Below are 23,641 nucleotides of genomic sequence, written 5' to 3'. Positions count from 1 at the left end.
TGTCCCAGCCTTGCCCCCCAGGGCAGTATAATCCCCTTTGGGAAACGCTGGTCTAAATCCATGGTTGCTAGTGTGGTCTCCAAACGAGCAGCATCAGTACCACAAAGCTCTGGGACTCGGATTCAGCATTGTGTGTTTTAGTCAGCCTTCATAACAACAATACCTATCTGACAGAATGGTTACAAAGAAGGAAAATGCCTGGCACACAGGAGCTTCTGAGTGAACATTACACTAACATTACACTTGACTCTTGAGTAACAGGGATTTGAATTGTGTGGATCTCCTCTTAATATAAGGACTTTCTCTTTTAAATGTCATGAAGTTAATCATCTTCTGCTTGAGTGTTTGGTCTCTCTAGTAACTATTACAGTAAAAAGTGATCTCTTTCAGTTCTTGAGTATTTTCATATTGAGAGCAATACTGTAAGGCCTGAATAATACCAGGGGACCCATACTTGTGCCACTGGCGATGCTGGAAGCGCTTCCCAAGAAGCAAAGTCATAGCATTGTAAGAAAAAGCTGAATTGCTTGATATGGACTGTAGACTGAGCACCGCAGCTGCTGCTTCCTGCCACTTCAAGATAAATGAATCCAGTGTAAGGACCATCATAAAAAAAAGGAAATTTGTGAAACTATTGCTGCAGGTAGTCCACGGGCCCCCAAACTGCACAAAATATTTTATTTTGCAAAATAAAGTATGTTATTCTGAGTCAACAATCACAGACTATTATTAGTTAAGTTTTCGGGGAGTCAAAAGTTACACATGGATTTTCTTTCTTTCTTTCTTTAAAATTTTATTGGGGGGCTCATACAGCTCTTATCACAATCCATACACCCACAGGATTTTCGTAACCTCAATGTTGTTCAAGGTCAAATGCAATTCATGTTTGCCTACATCAGCCCTCTCTTTGCTTCCTATCAATTAGAACTGACAAAGGGAAAAATGATTAGACTTGCCTAAAATGAAATCTTCACCTTATATTTTCAATACATTTATTTTTTTCAAAACTAATTTGAACCTGCAACAGCCTGGAGACACACAGAGGGTGAAATAGTAATACAGTAGTGTTTGGTACACCTCTCTATATTTTCTGAAGTAAATATGTATTATATTTTCCCATCCTCCTTGCTTTGCAGTACCTGTGAATACGCACAGAAACCTGTAAAAGGGCTTTGGAGAAAGCCTAGTAACCAGCTGTAGGAGTCTCTTAAGGAAGATGATAATCAAGATTTGCTGAAACACCACATTATTATAAAACCGAAAGCCAAACTCACTGACGGTTTCAAACTGCTGACCTTGGGGTTAGCAGCCAAATGGGAACCAGCACACCACCAGGGTTCCTCTGCAAAACAATCCATTCTAATTTTAACCACGTATTTTATCTTTAAAAGTTTTACACTGTTAGGGTTCTCTAGAGAGATAAAACCAAATTCCTGATAATTTAGTATATTTATTTATAAAGATAATTAGATATATAACGAGAAATGAACTGTTAAATCATATACAGATAAATATACAAAACAAGAAATAAACAGCTAAATTAGAAAGCACTACAAATGGCTTAGTGCAACTCACGTCCCTGAGAGAAAGTTGAGAGACTAGCAGTCCTTCCAGTCTCTATCTGATGCCAGATCTTCCTCTATTTGTAGAGAGAGCTAGGCTATGTCAGCACAGCAGCCAATCACAAGGCAGGTCGCCAACTGCCAGTCCCCAGCTCCAGAGAAGTCTTAAAGGGACCTCAACTTACAGCGACACAGTCCACAGGTTAGGCGTCCCACAGGCAGTGTAGCCATTAAATTGAGGCACTGAACAAGCAAGGCAGCTGCACACTGGTCCGATGATCACAGAGCGAGAGACAAGAAAGGCAAGGTTCACCAAGCCATTTATCTCTCTGCCCTTCAGTCAATCCCACCTGCGTTTATCAGCCAGGCTGGCACAATAAACTACCTCATACACATACCACCGTCTAAATTTGGAAGTCTAAGTAATAATTCCTAATTTTTAGAATTGCATTTTAAAAGAAGTATAAAAGTATATATGAGGGGGTACCCAAAAAACCCCAGAATTTTCCCCAAAAGTTATGTATTTAAATTTTTTTATAAAACAACCTCATCAACTTCAAAGTACTCTTCATTACACTTAAAACATTTGTCAAATCTGAGATTCCATTCTTGGGAGACATTTTCCAAACTTATCTGTTTGGATGGTTGACAGCACCTCCCTCATTTTTTTCTTCACCTGTCCTACATTGTCAAATTGCTGTCCTTTCATATCCCTCTTCATTTGAGGAAACAAAAAGAAATTGCAAGGAGAGAGGTTAGGGGAGTAAGGTGTGAGGGGCAAGAAAGGCGTGCTGGTTTTTTTTACCAAAAACTGTTGCACTGACTTGGCTGCGTGAGCAGGTCCATTGTTGTGGTGATAAAACCAGTCCTCCATCTGCCACAAAGCAGGCCTTTTTTGTCATATACTGTTGTGCAATCTTTCCAGAACCTCCAAATAGAAAGTTTGATTATCAGTCTGACCTGGTAGAACAAACTCCAAATGCAGTATGAGTAGGCCATTTTCCTCTGTTCAGAAGCTGACAGGAGGTCCAGAACAAGGTTTGTCATCAATCAACATTTCACCTTTTTTGAAATGAGAGACTCATCCACTTGAGTTATTCCCCTAGTACTGTCCTTATAAGCTGGGTTCAACATCACACTTTCTGCAGTTATCCACACCCACACCTCCCATGCCACAAGAAACAAAATTTCACAGCCACATGCTGTACTCTTAAATTGGCCATCACAAAAAACGAGGTTTGTGCGAAACTGCTTTTAAGAAAAAATTCACTGTGACCAGAGAGAACCTTCCCAGGTGATACCACTGGATGCACTAACTCACAGGGAGTTGTTCGCCTAAAGGGAAAAAATGCATACTAAGAAAGATCCGCCCAGTGAAGGTTTTTTCCATTTTGGGGGGTAACCCTTTGGAGATCCATTTTGAAGCTTAATTCATTAGATTTTTCAAGAAGAGAAACCAATGCTGTTTATCAGCGGTCTACGCATAACTCTACCTTTGAATGAAAGGAAAGGCTGTTGAAATTTAATTTAAGTTGAATATAAGAAGCTATCATATTCAAATGAGTACCTTTTCTCTTTCTATTTTAAGTCTTTCTTTTTCTTCTTTCTTCTTTAATCTCTCTTCTTCAACAATTTTTTTCAATTCTTCCCTCTTTTTCTCTTTATCTTCCTTTTCTTTCTTTCTTGCTTCCAGGGCATCTGCTTTTTCTCTTTTTAATTTAGCCTTTTCAGAAGCTGTAGAGGTCAAACAATATTGGCTTTGTTAATATAACCAAAAAACTACCTAAAATATTTTGATATTAAATGAGATGAGTAGATTAACAGTGGTTGGAATTTTCCTCGTTCCAGCAGCTAACTGAAACAAGAACAGCAAGTTGGCTAGGTATAGGGCGCTGCACTGGGAAGCTCTGAGAGCCCTACTACTCAAAGCTTGGCCCAGCAGTGAGCTGCCCCCTTGTTAGAAATGCAGAACCTCATCCCTCACCCAGAACTACTAATTTTGAATCTTCATTTTAAAATATTCCAAATGATCAATCGGTTCACTCACATTTAGGAAACAGTGATGGCTTCTAATAGTTTGCAAGCCTTGGAAACACCAACTTGTGTTGACTTTAGCATTGTATCAATTTAATGGGGATATGCTATGCTTTGAAATAACACCGTAAGAGATGAACAGGTCTCAATTATCTTAAAAGAATTATCTGAGGGGAAAAAGGCTAATTACATAAAAACAATAAACCAGGAATATTTAATTTTAGAAACATACCCCACCTAGCACCAGTAAAAATTAATGTCCTTTCTTATAGTTAAACCACATTTGGAGAATGTTGAGACTTACCCAATGACTTCATCTCTTCTTGTTTTATAGTTTTGTCCCTTTCTTTATTAGCTTTGCTCCTATATCCTGGAACAGCTGGCTTATTAGCAATGATCTCCTCCTGAGAAACAAACCAAGAAGCTAAAGTTGTAGAACCACATCTACAAACTGCTAATCTTTCTTGTCCAGTAAAAAAATATATATGCCTACATCAATACATGTCCTTTATACTAAGACAGTAACGCATAAAAGGTAAACTAAAACATATCTGAACCTATCCATAACTCCAATTTTAACAACAAATTGAACATCAATTAATTCTAAAGTTCTACAAATTAGTACAAGAACTTCCCAGAACAAATAACTGAGAGACGTCTAGACAAGACAGAAGAAAGGCAGGGGAAAAGGGTGTGTATGGAGGGACCATGGGGGAGAGGACATGATTTTAAAATGTGCGCTACAGAAAGAAAAATAAATCTTCCAATTAGCTTACCAACTAGATGGTGTAAATAAAGCACTAAAGAAGCAGGGGAAAGACATGCCACAAACATTCTTGCAGCCAATATAAAACAATGCTTACATTTATTTTCATTTTATTTCTTATGAGAATAATGTCTCTATCTTGCTTATGATATTATTACCTCTTTATATTTTCAATGTAATAAAGCATAATTCATTTGAAAATATGAATACCTAGCATGGGCCAGGCACTGTATTGACCACATGGTGCAGAAAATAGAAATACAAAAGAAAGCAAACCCATTTATTACACTGAAAATTATGTATAAGAGTGAAACAAGCTTCATTTGGGACAGAAAATTTTTTAAGTGTGCCCCAAGGGCAACAGAAAAAAGAGAGGAACGAGATCCTGGAAGAGATTTTTAAAAGACTTGCTTCCTTGCTTCCTGTACATTAGTTACATCAGTTTGGTGAACACCAGAAATTGTCAGTCTCTCTGTTCCTTGAATTGGGAAATGGGGGTGACATAAGGGAGGGGTGGGTGGGGGCTTGGAGAGATTCCTGATTGCCAGAGTGTCAATTCTGACTCCTAGAGACCCTATAGGATGTGGTAGAACGGCCCCACTGGGCAGTTCTTTATGAGTAGAAAGCCCCATCTTTCTCCCGTGGAGTGACTGGTGCTTTTGAACTGCTGACTTGGTGGCTGGCAGCCCAACTTGTAACCACTCTACCACCAGGGTTCCTCTGTTAAGGGTTTGGAGATGTTAAATTGGGAAGTGAGAAGAAAACAGAGAACACCTGATCTATATTGTCCATCTCACTCTAATACAAGCATTTTCATAGTTTATTTTTTACTTTTTAAAAATCATTTTATTGGGGGCTCTTACAACTCTTGTCACAATCCATAAAGACATCCATTGTGTCAAGCACATTTGTCCATATGTTGCCATCATCATTTTCAAATCATTTTCTTTCCACTTGAGCCCTTGACATCAGCTCCTCTTTTCATAATTTTCTTTTGGGACGATTTACTTTGCATTCTAAGGCTTCATTCATTATATATGAACGTTGAATCAGTGCCTTGCCATTTGCTGGGATTAAGGTCACCATTTTGGGGTTAAAGTCTATTTTCAGTTTCTAGGTGAGACAAATAGGTTTAAGCAAGTTACATTTGTTTATGGAAAGCACATTTTAATGTGAAGGCCATTTCAGTATTGTTTTCTTGTACAAAGAAATTAAGGGGGTCCCAAGAATAACTACAGAATGCTTGGCCTCATTTTCCATGATACTCCTGTTATGTACTTACAGGGTCACTGTGAACTGGAACTGAGATGACAGCAACAGGTCTGGGTTTATTCTACTCTACTCATTGATGTCATAAAAATGAGCTCCTTATAAACTTTGTGGTGTTGTCTTCTGTCTTAATGCTTTTCCTATTTCTTTATCTCATCACCAGAAATCTTCTATTTTCTCCAGTTCAAGCATTATTGCTTTTTTTTTGCATTATTGCTTTCTGAAAGCCCTCTATCATCTCCCTTAATTAAAATTGATTGCTCTTTCATAATTCAGCCCCTAAATTCTACCGTGCCATACATTTCAGTAATTGCTTACTTGTCTGTGTTTTTGCCTTGGTATAAAACCCATCTCACGAGAGGCTAATGTCTAATTCATACCTGAAACTTTTACAAGGCTCACTGCTAGGCAGTTAATCTACAGAGTACACCCATGTTTTTAAAAAGAAAGTTGATTCCTCTGAGCTATGGGAATAAAGGAAAACATTGCTCTTGATTTTGAATACAATTTGAGAACCAACTAAATGTAGTTTTTATCTATCCCCTACTTACCTGACTAAAAGATATTCTTTTGGGAGGTCTGCCTCTTCTTCTGCTAGTAGGACTAAAGATAAACGTGGGTGGATCATCAGGGAAGAAATAAGAAAAATCTTGTTCTTCTATTTTATATAATGAAAGAGTGGAGGCCTTCATAAAAAAAAACACAGGGCACAATAACAACACATGAGTACACTGTACACGGATTCACTCTAACAAGTAAGACGACATCATTAAAGGCCAGCTCAAAGCATTGGAATGGTACGCACTATTATGTAGTGACAAAGTCTGGTTGGTTCACTCGGACTTTTAAAAAACTATTTACAGTAATCAGCTTACCAGAAAGAAAGTCTCAATTCAAACAATTACTTCACCACAAAGAATCTCAAGAGAGTTTATCATTTTTGAATCTAGAACTACTAAAAAATGACATGCATGTCAATATATTTGCCATTAAAAGGTCTGCTGGAGTAACCCAATATATTCCTATTTGGCCCAACCATTTCCCAAATACCGAATATTTAGATTTTTCCTCTCTAGTTTGTAGTGATAGCCCAAGAGTTCCTCCACTTAGTTTGTATCCACAACTTGTCCACATCTTTCATCTATAGTCCAATCTTGAATTTTTATTTTTGATTAGCAATTCTTAAGATATTTTTTCAATGACCAAGATTATCACTCTTCTTCATTCATACATTTCAAGAAATATACAGAAAATGGCATAAAATGTTAAATTACTAACAAAATATGGAAAACTTTATAGTAAATCTATTACAATAAATCAAGTAGCTGTTAATATTTTATATCAAAGCACGTCCATAAATACGATAATCTATAATCCCACATAGCCACTAAGAGCACAGAACTACCCATCACTATGTACAGAAGCACATCGGTGGCTTTTTTTAATACTTAAAAAGGGTTAAGAGAGACTTTACTGCACTAATTTCCAAAGGTCCTTATTCTCACAGACACACACACAATAAACATCTTCAGGTTCATATTGGTACTACTAACAATCGTCAATGCTCACCAATAGCAGGCACCAAACTCTGCTGTCGTTTTTGGATTATATGTGCTTGTATGTGTGTGCAAATATCCCAGAAGATTCATTAATAAATCTATTGTACTCAAGTGAAAAACGTTTACTATGCCTTTCATTTTTAGTTATTAAGCTACACTATTCCATATTTGTGTAATACCTGATGTCCTTTACCTACTCTAAATTAGGAAAATTGCCACCTGGCTTTTTCAGATATATGCTCAGTTAGATAGTCCTATATCTGCTGACTACCTACTAAGCACCAGCCGTTGCTCTGTTTATCACAACGATGTATGCATAACTGTTACCTGGCAATCTGATAATCGATGCCACAAGTAGAACATGATTTAAATATTCTTTAACATATTACATTTCTGTGAATACATTAAAAGCATGTATACATTCCTTTACACATTATATTTTCATTTACATATGCTTTTCTTATCAAGTAAATATATATGCTATTTAATAATAATTTTTTTTAGAAGTAAAGGTCTGAGAGTTCTACACAGTAACAAGCAGTTTTACAGAAACCGAAGCTCACCAGACAAGAAGGCAATAATGCATTCTGGGGGTTTGCTTTCAATTATTTTCCATTTTATAAAATATGTCTTTATATATATGTCTTAATATTTTAACTTGTGTTTCTTTCATTATAAGTTTTGACATTTCTGCATACGTCTTCTATCATTTGTTTTAACTTTCATCTACTGAGATTCTGTTTATGTCTACTTGCCTAGTTCCTGTGCTGGGAGGTGATGCTTCTCGAATTAGTTCAGCTCGCCACCGTATTCACTGACAGTATTTTCCCCTAGCACTTGCCTCTGAAATCTGCTCCTATTTTTAAGGCTACATAAATTTAGATGACCAAATTGGTGTCATCTTGGTGCTTCTTTTCTTTTGTTCCTATTAAATATTCAACAGCTGGATGATTTATTTCTTTTTGGTGTAAACTAACGTACAATGAAATGTTCAAATCTTATTTTCATCTCATTAGCTGCTTTGTGAGAAATACACATTATCTTTCTATCCCATTAGTTTTAGTTAGATATTGCCACTCTATCCCAAAATGGGTTAAGTATTTCTTCCTCTTCAAAAATTAGTTTCACTTTTACCATTGGACTTTTGGCTTAATGTGTAACATGAGCAGTCGCAGGGTGATTTTCTCCCTCTGTTGGTTATGCTTAGTATTGGTCTATGACACATCTAGCCAAGAGGATCGGTTTTAACACTGTTCTTTGAAATTATTATTCAGAACACGAGTGCAAAGCTAAAGTTACTCCTCTACGGTGCCTTTTCCTCCTCCCCAGTTTCCAGTTATTCTCACCTATGAGAAGGTTGAACACTGGCTCTGAAACATTACTCCTGCAGTTTTATAATTTTAGAACACTGCAATTAATCCTTTATTCACTCCTTCTTTCAACAAATAAGTTTCACCATTCTGGTTACCTTAATTTTAATGACTCCATCTTGTGGTTCACAGTGTTGCTTAAGGAAAAGCTTAAGTTTATCACGGGAAAACATGTGTTTTCTCCGACTACAGGGGCAAAGGAAGAAGAAAGTGTTAGTATTTAAGAATTCAACCTAAACTCCATACTTTCTGCAATTTCATAACCTGAATTTCAAGTCTAAGAAATAAAATTAAGTGATCTAATAACATTTATGTACAGAATTTAAAAATTTTTTATGTAGAAATAATAGAACATTATAAGATCAAAGTGAGTGGATTTATAACAAAAAGTCCCTTTCACAGTACATGTATGAAAATGACCTATTTTGTTGCTAAGGTTCTTGTGGGGGGAGGTCAGATGCGTAGGCACTCCCTCCCCTGAGGGCAATCAGTTGCCAGACTGCTGCCTCATCCCACCACAGGGGTGGGCCTGCTCCCTGCCTCTGAGGACAATGGACAGGCTCCTGTAGGTGGAGTTTTCACCCTACTGATAATGGTTCCTATGGAGACCCAGAGACCACCCCCTAGACCACCCCCTCATTACTGTGTACCCTATAGTGTAACCCCTCCCTGTGACGTATGTCTCTACCTGTAATTAGTGGGCTGGCATGTCCCCAAAAGGTATATAGGCGTGAGTCAGCAATATAGAGCTCTCTGACCTCTCTGACTCTCTTCCTCCTTGCTGCTGGCTCCCCCTTCTTCCCCCTCTCCTCTTCAGTCCTCTCTCCCTTGTTCCCTTGCCCTCCTTCCCTTCCCCCCCTCTCCATGTGGACCACCAAGCTGGGCTGAGGTGAGCAATGCTACCATGTAATGTGTCTGACTGCATTATTGTATTTTCTCTCATGCTCTCGATGACTTTAATATAATACTTTTATATCTCAACCGTTTAATTGTGCATTACCGAACCCGTGGGTAGTATTAGAAGCAGCGGGTGGGGGCTTGCCCCTCACCCCCTCCACCTCCCGTCACCATTTTAATTTAATACTACAGGTTCTGACATTTAGAAATAAGTAAATCTAAAAGAAAATATATTACAGTAAGCAGACCAAATTTTAGACAATTAGATGATCATGCCTACAAATATCACCATTAACATTAAAAAATAATAAAATATATCAGTAGACTACCAGATATAACCTATCGCATAATTAACATTCTAATGGAAATTACAAACAGAGTTGAACATGGGCAATGCCAGATTTTGATCATTTTGTGCTTAAATTTCATATGCTGGCCAATATATTAGTGAAATATGAAAGAGACTTAAATTTAGACCCTAAAAGCAGATCATTTAATATTCTCCTTTCACCTCCATTAAAAAACAGCAACCCACCAGCAACCACCACCACCACCACCACCACCACCACCACCACCACAATTTCTGGAAAGGGTCCAGAAAGAAAGTAAATGCTTCAACTTAATTCAGTGCACTCAAGTCACAAACTCTATGAGTGAATGAATACATAATACAGACATTTTAAAAGTAATGGCCTTCCCCAAAACGTGTACTATTTTCCTGGAATATCATTTCCATGACAGTAAGAGCTCTGCTTGAATACTGCTATGCCCCAGCATCATGCAGTTAACTTTGAAAGAAATGTGTTAACTATTGATAGACACTCTCCCTCTGATCAACAGTACATGAGGCCATTTAAAATTAAATCAATACGATGAAATACAAAATACCCTTCTGTATTCTGCCTAGCCACAGCGTTAGTGCCTCGTGGTCACCCTGCGGGACAGCACCCGAGTGCTGTGGAGCAGCCACCTTCTTGACACAGGCGTTACGAGCGGTTGAGGAACCCTTCCTTCCATAGGACTGTGCTTAATGTCTGTCCACGGTAGACACAATTTAGGAGTTAACAGATTCATCAGTCTATGAGCACATAAGATACAGCTTATTTTTTTAAAAAGGGAAGCAATCACTTGCAACACTATTCATGTTTTGCCGAAGATATTTTTATCCTTCATATAAGACCTTAATTTAACAGAAATAGCTTATTTTACCTTAAATATGATAAAGTAGTGAATTTTACCTAATTTGTGTTGCTTTAACAACAGCAGACTCATACAATTCTTTTTTAGTGGGTTGCACCCTGTACTTGAACAACAAGGGATCAACTGCATCTTTTTTCTTTCTAAAAAAAAGGAGAAAGACAGATGGTTTTAATAATTTAATTGGAAACATGAGATTCTAAATGGAAACATAGTTTCCTAAGAAATAGTGATAGGCTTGCACTGGTACTTATTATCTTAGCTAGTATCTTATAATTTATTATAAGCATATTATTTCCCCAATATTCTGAGTCAAAAGAATATACTGTACTATTATATTTTAGGTATTTTAATTTACTCATTCAATAAACTTTCCTTGAGTAAGGAAATAGTAGTAGCCAGTTTAACTTAGATAAATCTGCAGAATAACAAAGACCCCTTGGTTTTTCTCATAAACTTTCTTCTTCACAGTTGTGTAAAGTTGAAACAATGTAGTTTACTCTGGTTTATGAATTGTTAACCCATGATCATCAAGTCAATTCCATCTCATAGCGACTCTATACAGGATTTTGGAGACGGTCTTTACTGGAGCAGAACTGTTGATGAGTTTGAACTACAGACCCTGCAGTTAGTAATCCAATGCTTACCAGACAGCAAGATTACCAATGTAATCCCTTCCTCCACTCCTACCAACTTCTTTTCTTCGAGAATATATTTTTAACTTCTGTAATTTATTCAATCAACCAGCAAATCATTAGGTCACTACTACATCCCAGATAATACTTTAAGGAATGTCGCCTATGCAGCTACGATGGCTCTCCACTCCTGCTGCCCAGTCCGTCTGCCACCTTCCTTCTCTGTCCTGGCATACCTCCCCTCCCCCATCTCGGGTGCCATCTCTTCAACATGCGTAACTGCTACTGGCCTGTGCTGTTTAATCTCAATCCATTCGTCTCTCGGTGCCAGTCTACTCATTCCTCCCGTGTTCTTTGTTCAGTCCTCTGGCTTTTCTAAAATTCTGTGTATTAAAGTAAGGGACACGATCCTCTACTGTCATATTACAAAAATGGACTCCCTTTTCCCAGGAGCAGTCACCCCCTGGTTCATCCATGTGTGATGGGAGCTAAACGGATTAGTTTTCCTGTTCCTCCAGATAGCCTGCCTCCAGTTCACAGAATTACTTGTGGGTGGGGGGTTTCTGGTTTTTGTATTTTGGGGGTTTTTTTGCTCTAGCATAGGCCCAAAAGCATTTGGAAAGTCAGGTCACTGGAAAATGGCTGAACCTGCCATTGCAAAGACCCCTCAAGAGATTTCGTAAGCACTGCTTGTGTCTCCTTCCTCTTTACACGGTACATTGCCCCATAGCCGGCTGATTACATCTTTGGTTCCAATTTCATTGGGTTAACAAATACATAGCCAAGGACCCAATTTCCCAATAGGAGACCACAATCAGATTTAGCCAGAAGACAGGTCCTTTGCACCCTGAGAGGGCAACTGCTCCACGCCGCACAAACTGGTATGAGGCCACCCAAAAGCTGGTGGTCCCCTAATGCATGGTTTGCTTTCTAGAAGACAGCTGGGGCTTGGCCAAAGGCCTAAGGCTGAGTCCTGACTGCCAAAGGCAGATATGTCTGTCTGAGGCCCTCAAGTTCCAAGGCACAGGAACCTCAGTTAAGGCCTAGGACACTGGGCTCTCTAACCTTTTGCTGTTTGTTTCCTAGAGGGGCAACCAGGAGTCCATTCCTCAGGGAACATCTCTGCATTGTATCCTGCTTAACTGGTCTAGCTCTGACCCACAAATACTGAAAAAGCGAAGACTAGTATTCTTCTACAAGACCGCCTGGCCCCAGTGTAAACTAGGTGATGGGTATCCTGAACAAAGCATGGAACACTCTTCCTCCCCACCTTAAGTTAGAGCTTTTCTAGGAGAGGGTAGGAAAGTGGGCTGAAGCCCTGTATGTCAAGGAATTTCTCCTCTTGAGGGGCAGTAAAGACCTCTGTTCCAAATATACCATAGACCCTATAAAGGGCCCAGTTCCTGGAGCTAAGAGTCCCTCAGCCCCTAGCCCAACTACACTGCCCCCTGTCCTCCCCCTTCCCTTAGCTGGACCCACAAGAGCCAAACCAAAGAAACAAAATCAAACCCCAAAGAAATCTGAAAAGGAAAAGGGCTCCTCCAAAATTCTACCTTTAATGGAAACAGCTGTGGAACCTGGCTCCCGGGTGACTCACAAACCTCTCACCCAAGCTGAACTCAAGCACATGAAAAGCGACCTAGGCAGCTACTCAGCGAACCCAGAACAATGCAGAGATGTCTTTTAGCACCTCCCCTTGGCCTCTGACGTGGCCTGGAAGGATATAATGATAAGTCTACAACAAAGTATGACAGATTTTGAGAATTAAAGGAGGTCAAGAAACTTGCAGATGACCTACCTGTGATGAATGAGAAATATCCAGTAGGAGAAATGGCGGGCCCCCACCTGGGTTTATAATGAGTCCACTGAAAGGTGGGCATGCGAGAACTATAAGGTGTATCAAGGCTGGACTAAAGCCAGGGCTGCAAAAGGCCATCCATCGATTAATCTAAATCAATTATCAACCAGGAATCTAAGTAAAGTCCTGTATACTTCTTAGACTGACTGAGAAAAGCCCTAATTAAACACACCACACACATGAAAGGAAGATTATAGTAAAAGTTTCTCATACGGGCTACATCAGTCATTTGGAAGAAGCTCCAGAAGTTAGTGCAGGAACTTTGAAGAGGTACTCCAGGTACATGGAAAGTAGCCAATGCCACTTTCTACAATAGAGACGGGGAGCAATAGGCTCGGTCAGGCTCAAGAGGAGGAGACAAGGACAGAAACTAGGCATACCTAGGTCCTGGCCACCATAGCTAATCAGCACTCATCTACTGCCTTCCTTGGTTCCAAAGATCCCTGCACTGGGCACCAAGTTCAATGTGCACCAGTGTTTGGGTCCCTGGGCACAGGAGTGTCCCAGTGAGAATAGTCTCCACGAGGGTCATGCTATCACTGTAAACACACTGACCACCAAGCAGTGCTCTGTCCTATGGGAAAGACCTAAGAGGAGAGCAGGCCGTCAGTGAGTCTCCAACAGCTATCCACGGCGGAGGCAGCCCAGCCCAGCCTGGAGGGCCCACTGCTGTTACCAGTCTGGAGCCTCCGTTGGGCATGGATATGGCAGGATGTTTTTTTTCCTAGCTGGGGTCACCTACTCCTTCTCAGACTCCAAGCACTATCCTAACACCTAGGTAGTATAACTTGTCATCTCCACTGTGTAGAAATTTAATCAACACTTACAACTCAAATGAACTGGAAGGACATACTGCCAGTAGCTCTGCTGCGTCTCAGAATAGCCCCGTGTCATCCTTTATAACTTTTTACATAGGTGACCCTTCTTTGTAACAAAGCCAGCTGTAGAGATGAAGTGCCCGCATACAACAACATGCAGTAAGAACAGCCCATGCCAGGAGACATTCTGTCAATAGGGGCTTACCAAGACCTAGGGGGAACAAAACTGTGCACCTTGTGTCTTCCTGAAGATCTAGCTCTTATCCAAACTTAGACGGATGGGTCCCTAAAATCTCAGCTCCAGCCAGTCTGGAAAGGTCCTACCCCTACTGCTATTAAAGACCCAGGATAGAGTGCGTGGATCCACCATTCACGAGTAAAGCTGTGGAAGCCGTCAGAACTGGCCCCCTCAGAAGCAGACCACGGTAAGTAGCATGTGAGCCATTAGACAGTCTTAAGGTTGTGTTTCACTGGCACCCTGAGAGAGAAAAGTGCTCTGCAGAGCACCCATCTGCATGCCCACTCCAAGTGCCAGCAATGCTATGCTACACACACACTTGCGCTCATCCACCAATGCATGTGGGAGACCAGTCAGGGAGGGAGGGAGGGCATAAAATCAAAGGCTCGGCCGCAAATCTCTCTTTCGGTTCCATCTCCGCCCCCTTCCCGGGTCTCTCCCCCTTTCTGAAGATAGGATGTGCTCTCATTTGGTTCCGCCACCTCTCCTGTCCCAATCTCTCCCTGTTTCCCTATGTGGCCTCCACACTTTCTGGAGCCATCATTTTTTGTCTGTGAGGATGAGCTATCAGAAGTTTTACTTTCACTTGTACCCACACTTCTGCTATGTGAATTCTTTCTACGTAGAGAAGCAAGAACAGAGGAAAACCACCCCCAAAACTTAACACCACCACTAGCAGGTAAGTGGTGGTTGAACTCGAAGACACACTGGCTAGGAGTTGACGCTAGACATCCTGCACCAGAATTGAGAATTTTACTACTAAATCACCAGTGCCGTAGGGTACAGACATATAATGAAATATTATTCAGGTGTAAAAGAATGAAGCACTAATAGTACATATTAGACAATCACACAAATAAAACAAGTATTTACAGGTAAAGTAACACCATTGAATTTCAAGCTGAAAGGCCACGTAGTAGGCAAGTATCTTTGCATCGATACCTACTATCCACATAAACCAGGAGATATATTTAAACACTCACATTTATTATATAGTATGCAGTCTAATATTTTATACTAAAGTTCATTATTATTTTCACAACCCCAAACTGAGGTCAAAGGCTGCAGTTTTGAGAAGCACCATTTTAGAGAATAGTTCAAATGGAAAAATGTTCGAAAAGCAACACTGATGGGGAACTTCAATGAAATGAATTCTTAAAATGGGGAGGGGGCAAGAAAAATGGGTTTTAATAAATCAGCAGTATTTGCTCAAAGACAATAGGCTTAAGAGTTTTATCTTAATACTTCCCGAACAGGTATCAGCTTAGTATTTAATCACTGCCATTTTATACATATAGTCAAATATAATGTAGATTGAATTTAAAATATTATTTTCATTGGCAATACACTCATACTCACATATTTACTTAATATAATACATATAAAAAAATTCAATATGGAATATACTACTTCTTAGATTCTGTCCAAAGATGTACAATCATGGGAGATCAACAGAACTGTTTCATATAATATAGATTTATTATAATAAGTTCAAAAGTAACACAGAAAAGAACCCCCAATTTATTTATTTACTTCCCCTTGTTTTCCCAAAGATTAGGCCTAAGCAGCTGAGACTAATTCCAGTGATTTCAACAATGACTGACTTTTTGCTTGATTTTATTCTTGTCAACTACACACCCATTTTTAGTTCTACAATAACAAAACAAACTCACTGCCATCGAGTCAATGCTGACTCATAGTGACTCCAGAGACAGGGCAGAATTGCCCTTGTGAGTTTCCAAGACCGTAACTCTTTAAGGGAGTAGAAAGCTCCACCTTTCACCCAAGGAGCGCCTGGTGCTTTCGAACTTCAGATCTTGCAGTTAGCGGCCCAATTCATAACCCCAACGCCACCCAAAGTCCTGGTTACAATAATACCCTATGCTCAAAATGTTTATGTCAGGTTGTCCTATTACGCCAAACAAATCTTTTATTTACGAAAAAATTATCTATTGCCTCACTTACATATTTCAATGTGCCTACTTATGTGTCTAAGCTTTAATTCTATTTTTATTTTATCATAATGGGAATTATTTTTGTTTCTATCCTATCCAGAATTTGACAAAGAAATAATTTTTTAAAACTTTTACAAGCACAATAGATATTATAAAACAAACCTATGCTTCTAGAAGAAAGGTTTGTCTTAGGGAAACTATTAAGTAACATTTGCCATGATTAGTCTACAATGGTAATCCCCCAAGTGCTGAAGCTCACAAAGATAAGGGATTCATGGTAATGGTTTTTGGAGCTTTAAAATGCTACCCTATTTCTCACACATTAAATTTGCACACCTGGACTATAATTAGTCGAACAATTAGATCTACTTCTGTAAAAATACTACTCAGACTTTATAATCTTACTAACAACTAGATAAGTTAACATCAGAGCCAGATTATATTATAGGGCAGAAAGTCAGGGCCTATAATATGTACTAGACACGTATTCCTCAATAGGTTCCCAAAGTAATTAGCTTCCCTAATGGTTCTGAAAATTACCACCACCACCACCCCCCAAAAAAAACCAATGTCTTCTACTGCGTGTACTATTTTCAGGTAAAGATAATTTTTTTATGGTGTATCTTAATCTAACTAATATCTGCCTAAGGGGCTCTGTTGATGCATAATTTAGTGCTCAACTGCTAACTGAAAGATTGCCAATACAAATCCACCAGTGGGCTCTATGGGAGAAAAGACCTAAAGAGTTCTTCGCATAAAGACTATACAGTGGGGGGAAAAAAAAGATTATACAGTGGAGGAAACTCTATGGGGCAGTTCAACTCTGTCAAACATGGTCACTATGAATTGGAACGGACTCTGAGACACAATAACATCGACCTAAATATCCCAACACTGGCAAAGGTATCCGAGTTTCTGTAAATGTTAGGCTCTCTAAGAGCCAGTGAGTACGAAAATGTCCAAGACTGCCAAGTATACTTACAGCAGACTCTGAGGAGAAGAACAGTTTCTTTCAAAAGCTTAGTTCTAGAACATGTTTAGAATATGAACGCCAATCCTACTCTCCAAAATCCCAACAAAAAAAGCTGACCCAGAGGTAAATATACTGCTACTGCTTAGCTTAATCAGATGCTACCATCAACTTTCAGATTGATTGATTGATAAATAATCCAATACACTTGGAGTAAATGCAATAGTCTAAAAATCTAAAGCCTTTTAACAACCAAACCCCTCATGAGATTAGGATCCTTGGCTTATAAAGTTAGGGTCATGGTTTCAGTTAGCTGGCCTAATGATGTGTTTAGTGCTTCTGTTCTACCTCCTAGTGGTAGAGTGCTACAGTCTTATACGCTCACAAATAGCCCTCCAAGACACAACAGTTGGACTTAATGCACCTTGAAGACTAGAGGAAGGAGGAGGAAATGGAAGGTGTAGCTTATTGCCACAAACTTCTACAAACGGATTCCCTTGCCATGTGACCGGAAGAAGTGAATGGTGGCTTGCTACCATTATTCATATTTTGATCAAAGATTCTAAAAAAGCATCTTGATCCAAAGGGTGGAAAATGCAGAAGGAAATCTGAAAGTGTCCTGGAGCCACAGAGGGGGGCTTAAGCCCTGACACCATGCCCTGAAATAAACCTTAAACCTGCAACCAAAAATGAATCCCAGGTCATCTTAAAAAAGAAACAATAGTTTAGCAAACCAAACAATAGTACAAGATCTGCCTTGAGCATTATCCTCTTTGAAGAGCTCTCTAGGGGTCAAATTGAAAACAACTCTCAAAAGGTTAGACAGGAGTCTCAGGGTCAGCAAGTGTGGACCGATGAGAGGAACAACTAGAAAAAAGCAGGGAGGAAGACTGCACAGCTCAGAGCAGGCAATGGGCGTCACTCATGGTGCACAGAGAAATGGCTGGATTGGGAAAGAAAACTTGGGGGCGGGGGTGGGAGGGTGGAAAAGGAAAAGTCAAACCCCAATCTCCAACTTTTGCTGATGATGTATTTGGCTTTAAAAAGAATTATCAATATGTTCCCCCAAATGCATCAAACTGTTTTATTTTTAAAAATCTTGGGGGTGATTTTGAACACTTGGGTCAGTTCTAAAAGTGCTGCCATAGTCTAACTTGCAAAACATGAGGGCAAATGTTCTAAGGCCATTCTTCAGCAGTGATAATGCAAATATGGCCATCTTACCCTTCCAGACCGGCTCTGAGAAACACATGAGTGACATGTGCGAGTGCTGCCACATGGATGTGAGGGCCTCACACTGTTGCATCCTCGCCGCCCCCCCAACCCATCTACTGAAACATGAGAAGAATCTAAATTTTTTTTTCCAAGGGGAGAAACCTAGAAGTAAACTCACTATTCAAATGAGGAATTAGGGGAATAAGTCAAAAGAATAAGGACCCAAAGATGACTATGTACCCTGGGAACTCAGTATACTGCAGGAGCAGTCTACAATTAGCCATTTTATGTACATGTATAATGAAGGCTCATAAGCAGTTTTAAAATATCTGTGAATACACTTACTAGCTTACTCATCCCACACCCCCTCAAGGATCTAGGTAACTATATTCCAGAAAAAGGATAGAATATTTTGACAGATTATGACTGGTTATTTTTATGCCCAAATCTAATTACATTTTGTGATAAGCCTGTTATAATTAGCACAAGTAAGACTCACAAATAGAGATCTTCTACAAGATGCTACCTATAACAAGGTTAGGTATTGGGCTGCTAAACCACCTGTCACTCTGCAGGTGCAAAGAGGAGGTTTTCTACTCCAGTAGAGTTACAATCTTGGAAGCCCCAAGAGGCAGCTCTATCCTGTCCTCAAGGGTCACTGTGAGTCGGCTGTGTCTCAATGGCATTAAGCGCGGGTGAGCTGGGATTGGGACAAGGTGAAGGATTCCACTGCTGATCAAAGGGTCAGTGGTTTTAATCCATCAGAGTCGGAGAGAGAAAAGACTTTGCCATCTCTGCCTGTAGTAAAGAACACGGTGTACAAGACCATCGGAGACAGCTGACTCCATCCAATGAGGTTGCTCAGTAAGTCAGAATCGATGTGACAGAAAACAAAACAACAGTGAGTAATTTGCTTTGTACTAAGGGTAGTGATGACTTGACATTTCTTAATAGCAGGTTCCTGAAACAGGAAAGACAGCCACAATGTAGACTGAAGAGAGTGTTTTAAAGTGTGAGATGCCCCACAGGCCGCAGGGAGCACTGAAGACTTCGAACAGAAGAAGGAACTGAGTGCAAACATGTACGAGGACTTTTAATCAGCTGAGGGCTCAGCAGAGATTTTAAATTACATACAGACAGTGCCAATCTCTATGCCGGAGTTTCAAAGAGGTTGTGGAAAAATGGAATTAAAACAATGGAATTTTCCCACAAACTGTTTTAAGTCCCCCTTACACATACACATGAATGTTCTGTCTGATAGTACACAATTGATCCAGGTTGTCAAATAATTGAATTTTAGGAAGTTACAGAGTTTCTAAAGTGAATCAACATTAATAAATGAAATACAGAATTTATCTAAGTAAACTAAAGTGTTTAAGTACAAGTGAATTAACATTAGACTCAATTGCTCTTAAACAGCTGACTGGTCAATTAGTTAACAAATTTAAATAGTTTCAATTTTGAAAGTTATAATCTGTTATCAAACCAGATTATTTAGATGAGCCAGTATATCAGGATAGCCCTAGACAGGAATGGAGGAGAGTAACAGAAAAAATTGTTTCAATGGGATGATGATAAAAAACTTGAAAATAAAAATCACTCACCCATTTTGAAAAGAATTGCTGTGAGTTTCTGAATCATCACTATCGCTGATGATGATAGTTTCTCCATCTACACTGCTGACATGCCCATTAGCAAAACCATTTTGATGTGATGGAGGGAGAACTTCCAAGATTCTACACTGTAATCTGAAATAAAGGGATACAATTAAAGATACACATCATTTAAAAATTTTACAATCAGTCTGGTTATTTCAAATAACTGAAAAGCAATTTTACTTTGTTGAAACTGTGGTCAGTTGGGGAGAAAGAGAAGGCTGTCTTATCCTGTAAAGTCTTGAAAACCCCAAAGGGGAAATTCAACATGGTCTTGTAGGGTCCCTATGATTCACAATTGACCCGATGTCGTGAGTAGATGATCAGCTGATGCAACAAACTTAATTTAAAAAACCTGAAACGGCCAATGTAAGCAGCAGCCAGAAACAATTTATAACACAAAACTAAAGGCCAACTTATCAAGATTCTTAGCAATTAAGTTCTTGACTAAAGTAACTAAATAAGAGAATGGAACAAGAGCTCATTATACATATTTAGCCAAAACAGCTTTTCAAGCCATCCAAAGTTTAATTTTAAAATTCTCCTAATTGTAATATTTCTTATGCTCACTGTAACTTTTGTTCTAATTTCTGATCTTTGGAAAGCATCCCAATCATTAACTCACCTCCACTATGCTGCCTTCTCTTACCTCTGTGCTCCCTTCTCTCTGGATTTTTTGGGGGGCTGCAATTTCAGACACCCCAATGACAATATTCCTTAACTTTGATTCTACGGTGCCAATCTGCATACTCCACCCCCACTCTCCCTCTTGTTCCAAATTCTTTATTTTCTGCTGTGAAACCAAGAACTTATCATGAAAACACGGCCAGAACCTCATGACTGGGCAACTGTTTTAATTTTGATATTATTTTTGTTGGTTCCCAAAGCAGACTTCTGAAACATCCTCTCTTCTCAAGTCCAGCCTTTTGATATCTGAACATAAGAGAGAAGATCCTGACTTGGGCTCCATGGTGTCCTTCTCAACACTGAAAGTCCCTAATATTTCATTACCGCTCATTTTAATCTGTCAGAAGGGTTCTTTTCCAGATTTTATACTTTGTTACCTCTTCCATTATAATTTTATTCCTGTGTCTCCTTCTGCTAAGAGACATACAGTTCAGTATCTAGGGCATTTTGTATCAATGTCAGCTCTCCAGAAACTATAAACTCTTCTTGCTCTTAATTTCCTAGGGCCCCACACTCTAACCTGGAGGGTCGTCTCTGAGTGTGTGGCCAGATGCTCTGAAGTGAGGGAAACCCTGGAGACCTCGAACTTGAACATGGCATCTGAAGTGACAATATCTGATGTGAAACGTGCTCTTTGGTTAAACACTTCACAGTGGTGATGGCTGTAAACTGTAATACTAAAAGCCATTTAAATTGTACTTTTAAACTGTATGTCTGATTAAATCTGCTAAAAACAAAGGTACAAAACTGTGAATGAAAAGTAAATCCACTGCCATCACATCAATTTCAACTCATAGTAAGAGATAAATCAGAAAGTAACTGAGCACTGCTGGGATTAAGTCAATGGCACCTCAACAACTCTTAGGCAGTCCAAAGAAAGACGTTGTTAACTAAGAATATCCTAAGCATATACTGGTAATGTCTATGAATGGGCTAAATTCCTATTCTGTAAGAAAAAGTGGTTCAAATGTAGGTAATTTACTCACTGTATCACTCATTTAGTAGAAGTCTTGGTGGCATGGTGGTTAAGCATTCAATTGTTAAAGCAAAGATCGATGGTTCAAACACCCCCAACATTTCATGGGAGAAAGTGTGGCAGTCTGTGTCCCTAAAGATTTAGTCTTAGAAACCCTACAAGGCAGATCTACTCTGTCCTAATGGGGTCGCTGTCAGTTGGAATCAACTCATTAGCAAAGTTGGTTTGTGGGGGTTTTAGATCACTTACTTATCTCACAATAGCCACAAGTTTTGGTAAAAACGTGGACATCCACACGACGCTTGTCCGTTCACCAGGTCCTTTTTCCCAGGCACTTCATTCTTCTCAGAAGATACCTCAGATTCTCCTCAGAGAGCCTCCACAGGCCCCTCGTGAGCAACTCTTCCACATGACTACCCCAAGACCTACCACGTTCGTTTAAGACCCTGGCCAAAATTAGGTAGTTGATACAAGAACAGGCATTTTTTGGCTGGATCCATACGTCATTGCTAAGATTTTCAAGTTTTTTACCCACAAGTAATAACTTAGTCCCTGTAAAATTATGAGATCTGTAAGGTGACTGGGCTTTCAGTGGCCACGTGGAGGAGGCTGGCGGGCAGAGAGAGAGGTGATATAACCCACAGAGACAAGAGAGCGGAGATGGCAGGGAAATTGGAGGCAGTCTGTTCTCCAGGCCTCTTTCCTCACACGGAGCTAAGTCTTGGCCATCTAGATTTGCTTGTTTTACCTTTCCTTCCATTCTAGTAAGCTATTGGGCTTGTTTAAAATCAGTTATCAGTCACTTTTCAGCTTATATAAACAGAATCATAAAATTCTAGAAAAATAAATAGTACATTTAGTGTTTGTAGAGTCACAATATCACAGCATTTTTTTCATTCATGTACATTCTAGTATGTGCTTATAGCCTCTTTTAGAAAAAGAACATCTTTAATATCCCTCTATACCTAGTGCAATCTCCTAGGTGCTGCAAATGGTAACCTACTTTGCTGCAAGTCAAAAGGTTGGAGGTTCACGTCGACCCAGAGGTACCTGAGAAGGCCCCTAGAGACCTGTTGAAAACCCTGTGGGGTGTAGTTCTACTCTGGCACACACTGGGTCAACATGAGTCTCAATCAACTAAATAGCAACTGGGCTTAATATTGCCGTTAGAAACTCAAGACCACGGTCTCTCCAGCTACTAGTAACAAAAACTGGTTCCACAGTACCCCAGGGATTAAGAACCAACAAAATACACACTAGGTGGGTAACCCAGAGCTTCCAAAGCAGCTCAGCATGACCTTTTACTCACTTAGTCTCACACTCGGAGACTTATAGTACAGACTCAATTAAATACACCATCATCTTGGTCCTTTTCAATCTGCTCTTAAATCAGAAAAAGGAGACTTTTCTGGTGATTGTTCTAACAGTAACGCTTGAGAAAGCTCAGTTACCAAGTCCGTACTTGTAGCAAAAGGAAAAGGTGTCAAAAGAATTGCAGGTCCAAAACCAATCTGTAAGCAATTGGACATCCCCTTACAGAAGGGTCGTGGGGAGAAGATGGGCCAGTCAGGGTGCAGTATAGCACTGATGAAACATACAGCTTTCCTCTGGCTCTTTAATGCTTCCTCCCCCTCACTATCATGACCCCAATTCTATCTTACAAATCTGGCTAGACCAGAGCATTTACATGGGCACAGATAAGAGCTGGAATCACAGGGAATACAGGACAGATAAACTCTTCAGGACCAATATTGAGAGTAGCCATACCAGGAGGGGAAGGAGAAGGTGGGGGGAGAAAGGGGGAACTGATCACAATGACCTACCTATAACCCCCTCCCAGGGGGATGGACAACAAACGAGGTACAGGGAGACATTGGAGAGTGCAAGACATGAAAAAACAATAATAACTTATAAAATATCAAGGGTTCATAAAGGAGGGAGGGGGAGGGGAAGGGGAAAATGAGGAGCTGATTCCAAGGG

The 23,641-nt window shown here is 39.7% G+C and overlaps 1 protein-coding gene across 1 annotated transcript in view; it reads right to left on the bottom strand.

Annotated features, from left to right (window-relative positions):
• BAZ1A (bromodomain adjacent to zinc finger domain 1A) overlaps nt 1-23,641 on the bottom strand; it is an 87,018-nt gene that overhangs the window by 42,199 nt on the left and 21,178 nt on the right. Inside the window, 6 exon segments of the mRNA XM_045287647.1 lie at nt 3,130-3,296; nt 3,901-4,000; nt 6,183-6,317; nt 8,659-8,746; nt 10,696-10,797; nt 19,948-20,091. Coding sequence (XP_045143582.1) covers nt 3,130-3,296; nt 3,901-4,000; nt 6,183-6,317; nt 8,659-8,746; nt 10,696-10,797; nt 19,948-20,091 — 736 coding nt within the window.

Source organism: Echinops telfairi, unplaced genomic scaffold, assembly GCF_000313985.2.
Source record: "Echinops telfairi isolate 266 unplaced genomic scaffold, ASM31398v2 ScPeMD7_18;HRSCAF=68, whole genome shotgun sequence".
NCBI lineage: Eukaryota > Metazoa > Chordata > Mammalia > Afrosoricida > Tenrecidae > Echinops > Echinops telfairi.
This window is presented reverse-complemented; position numbering and strand designations above follow the sequence as displayed.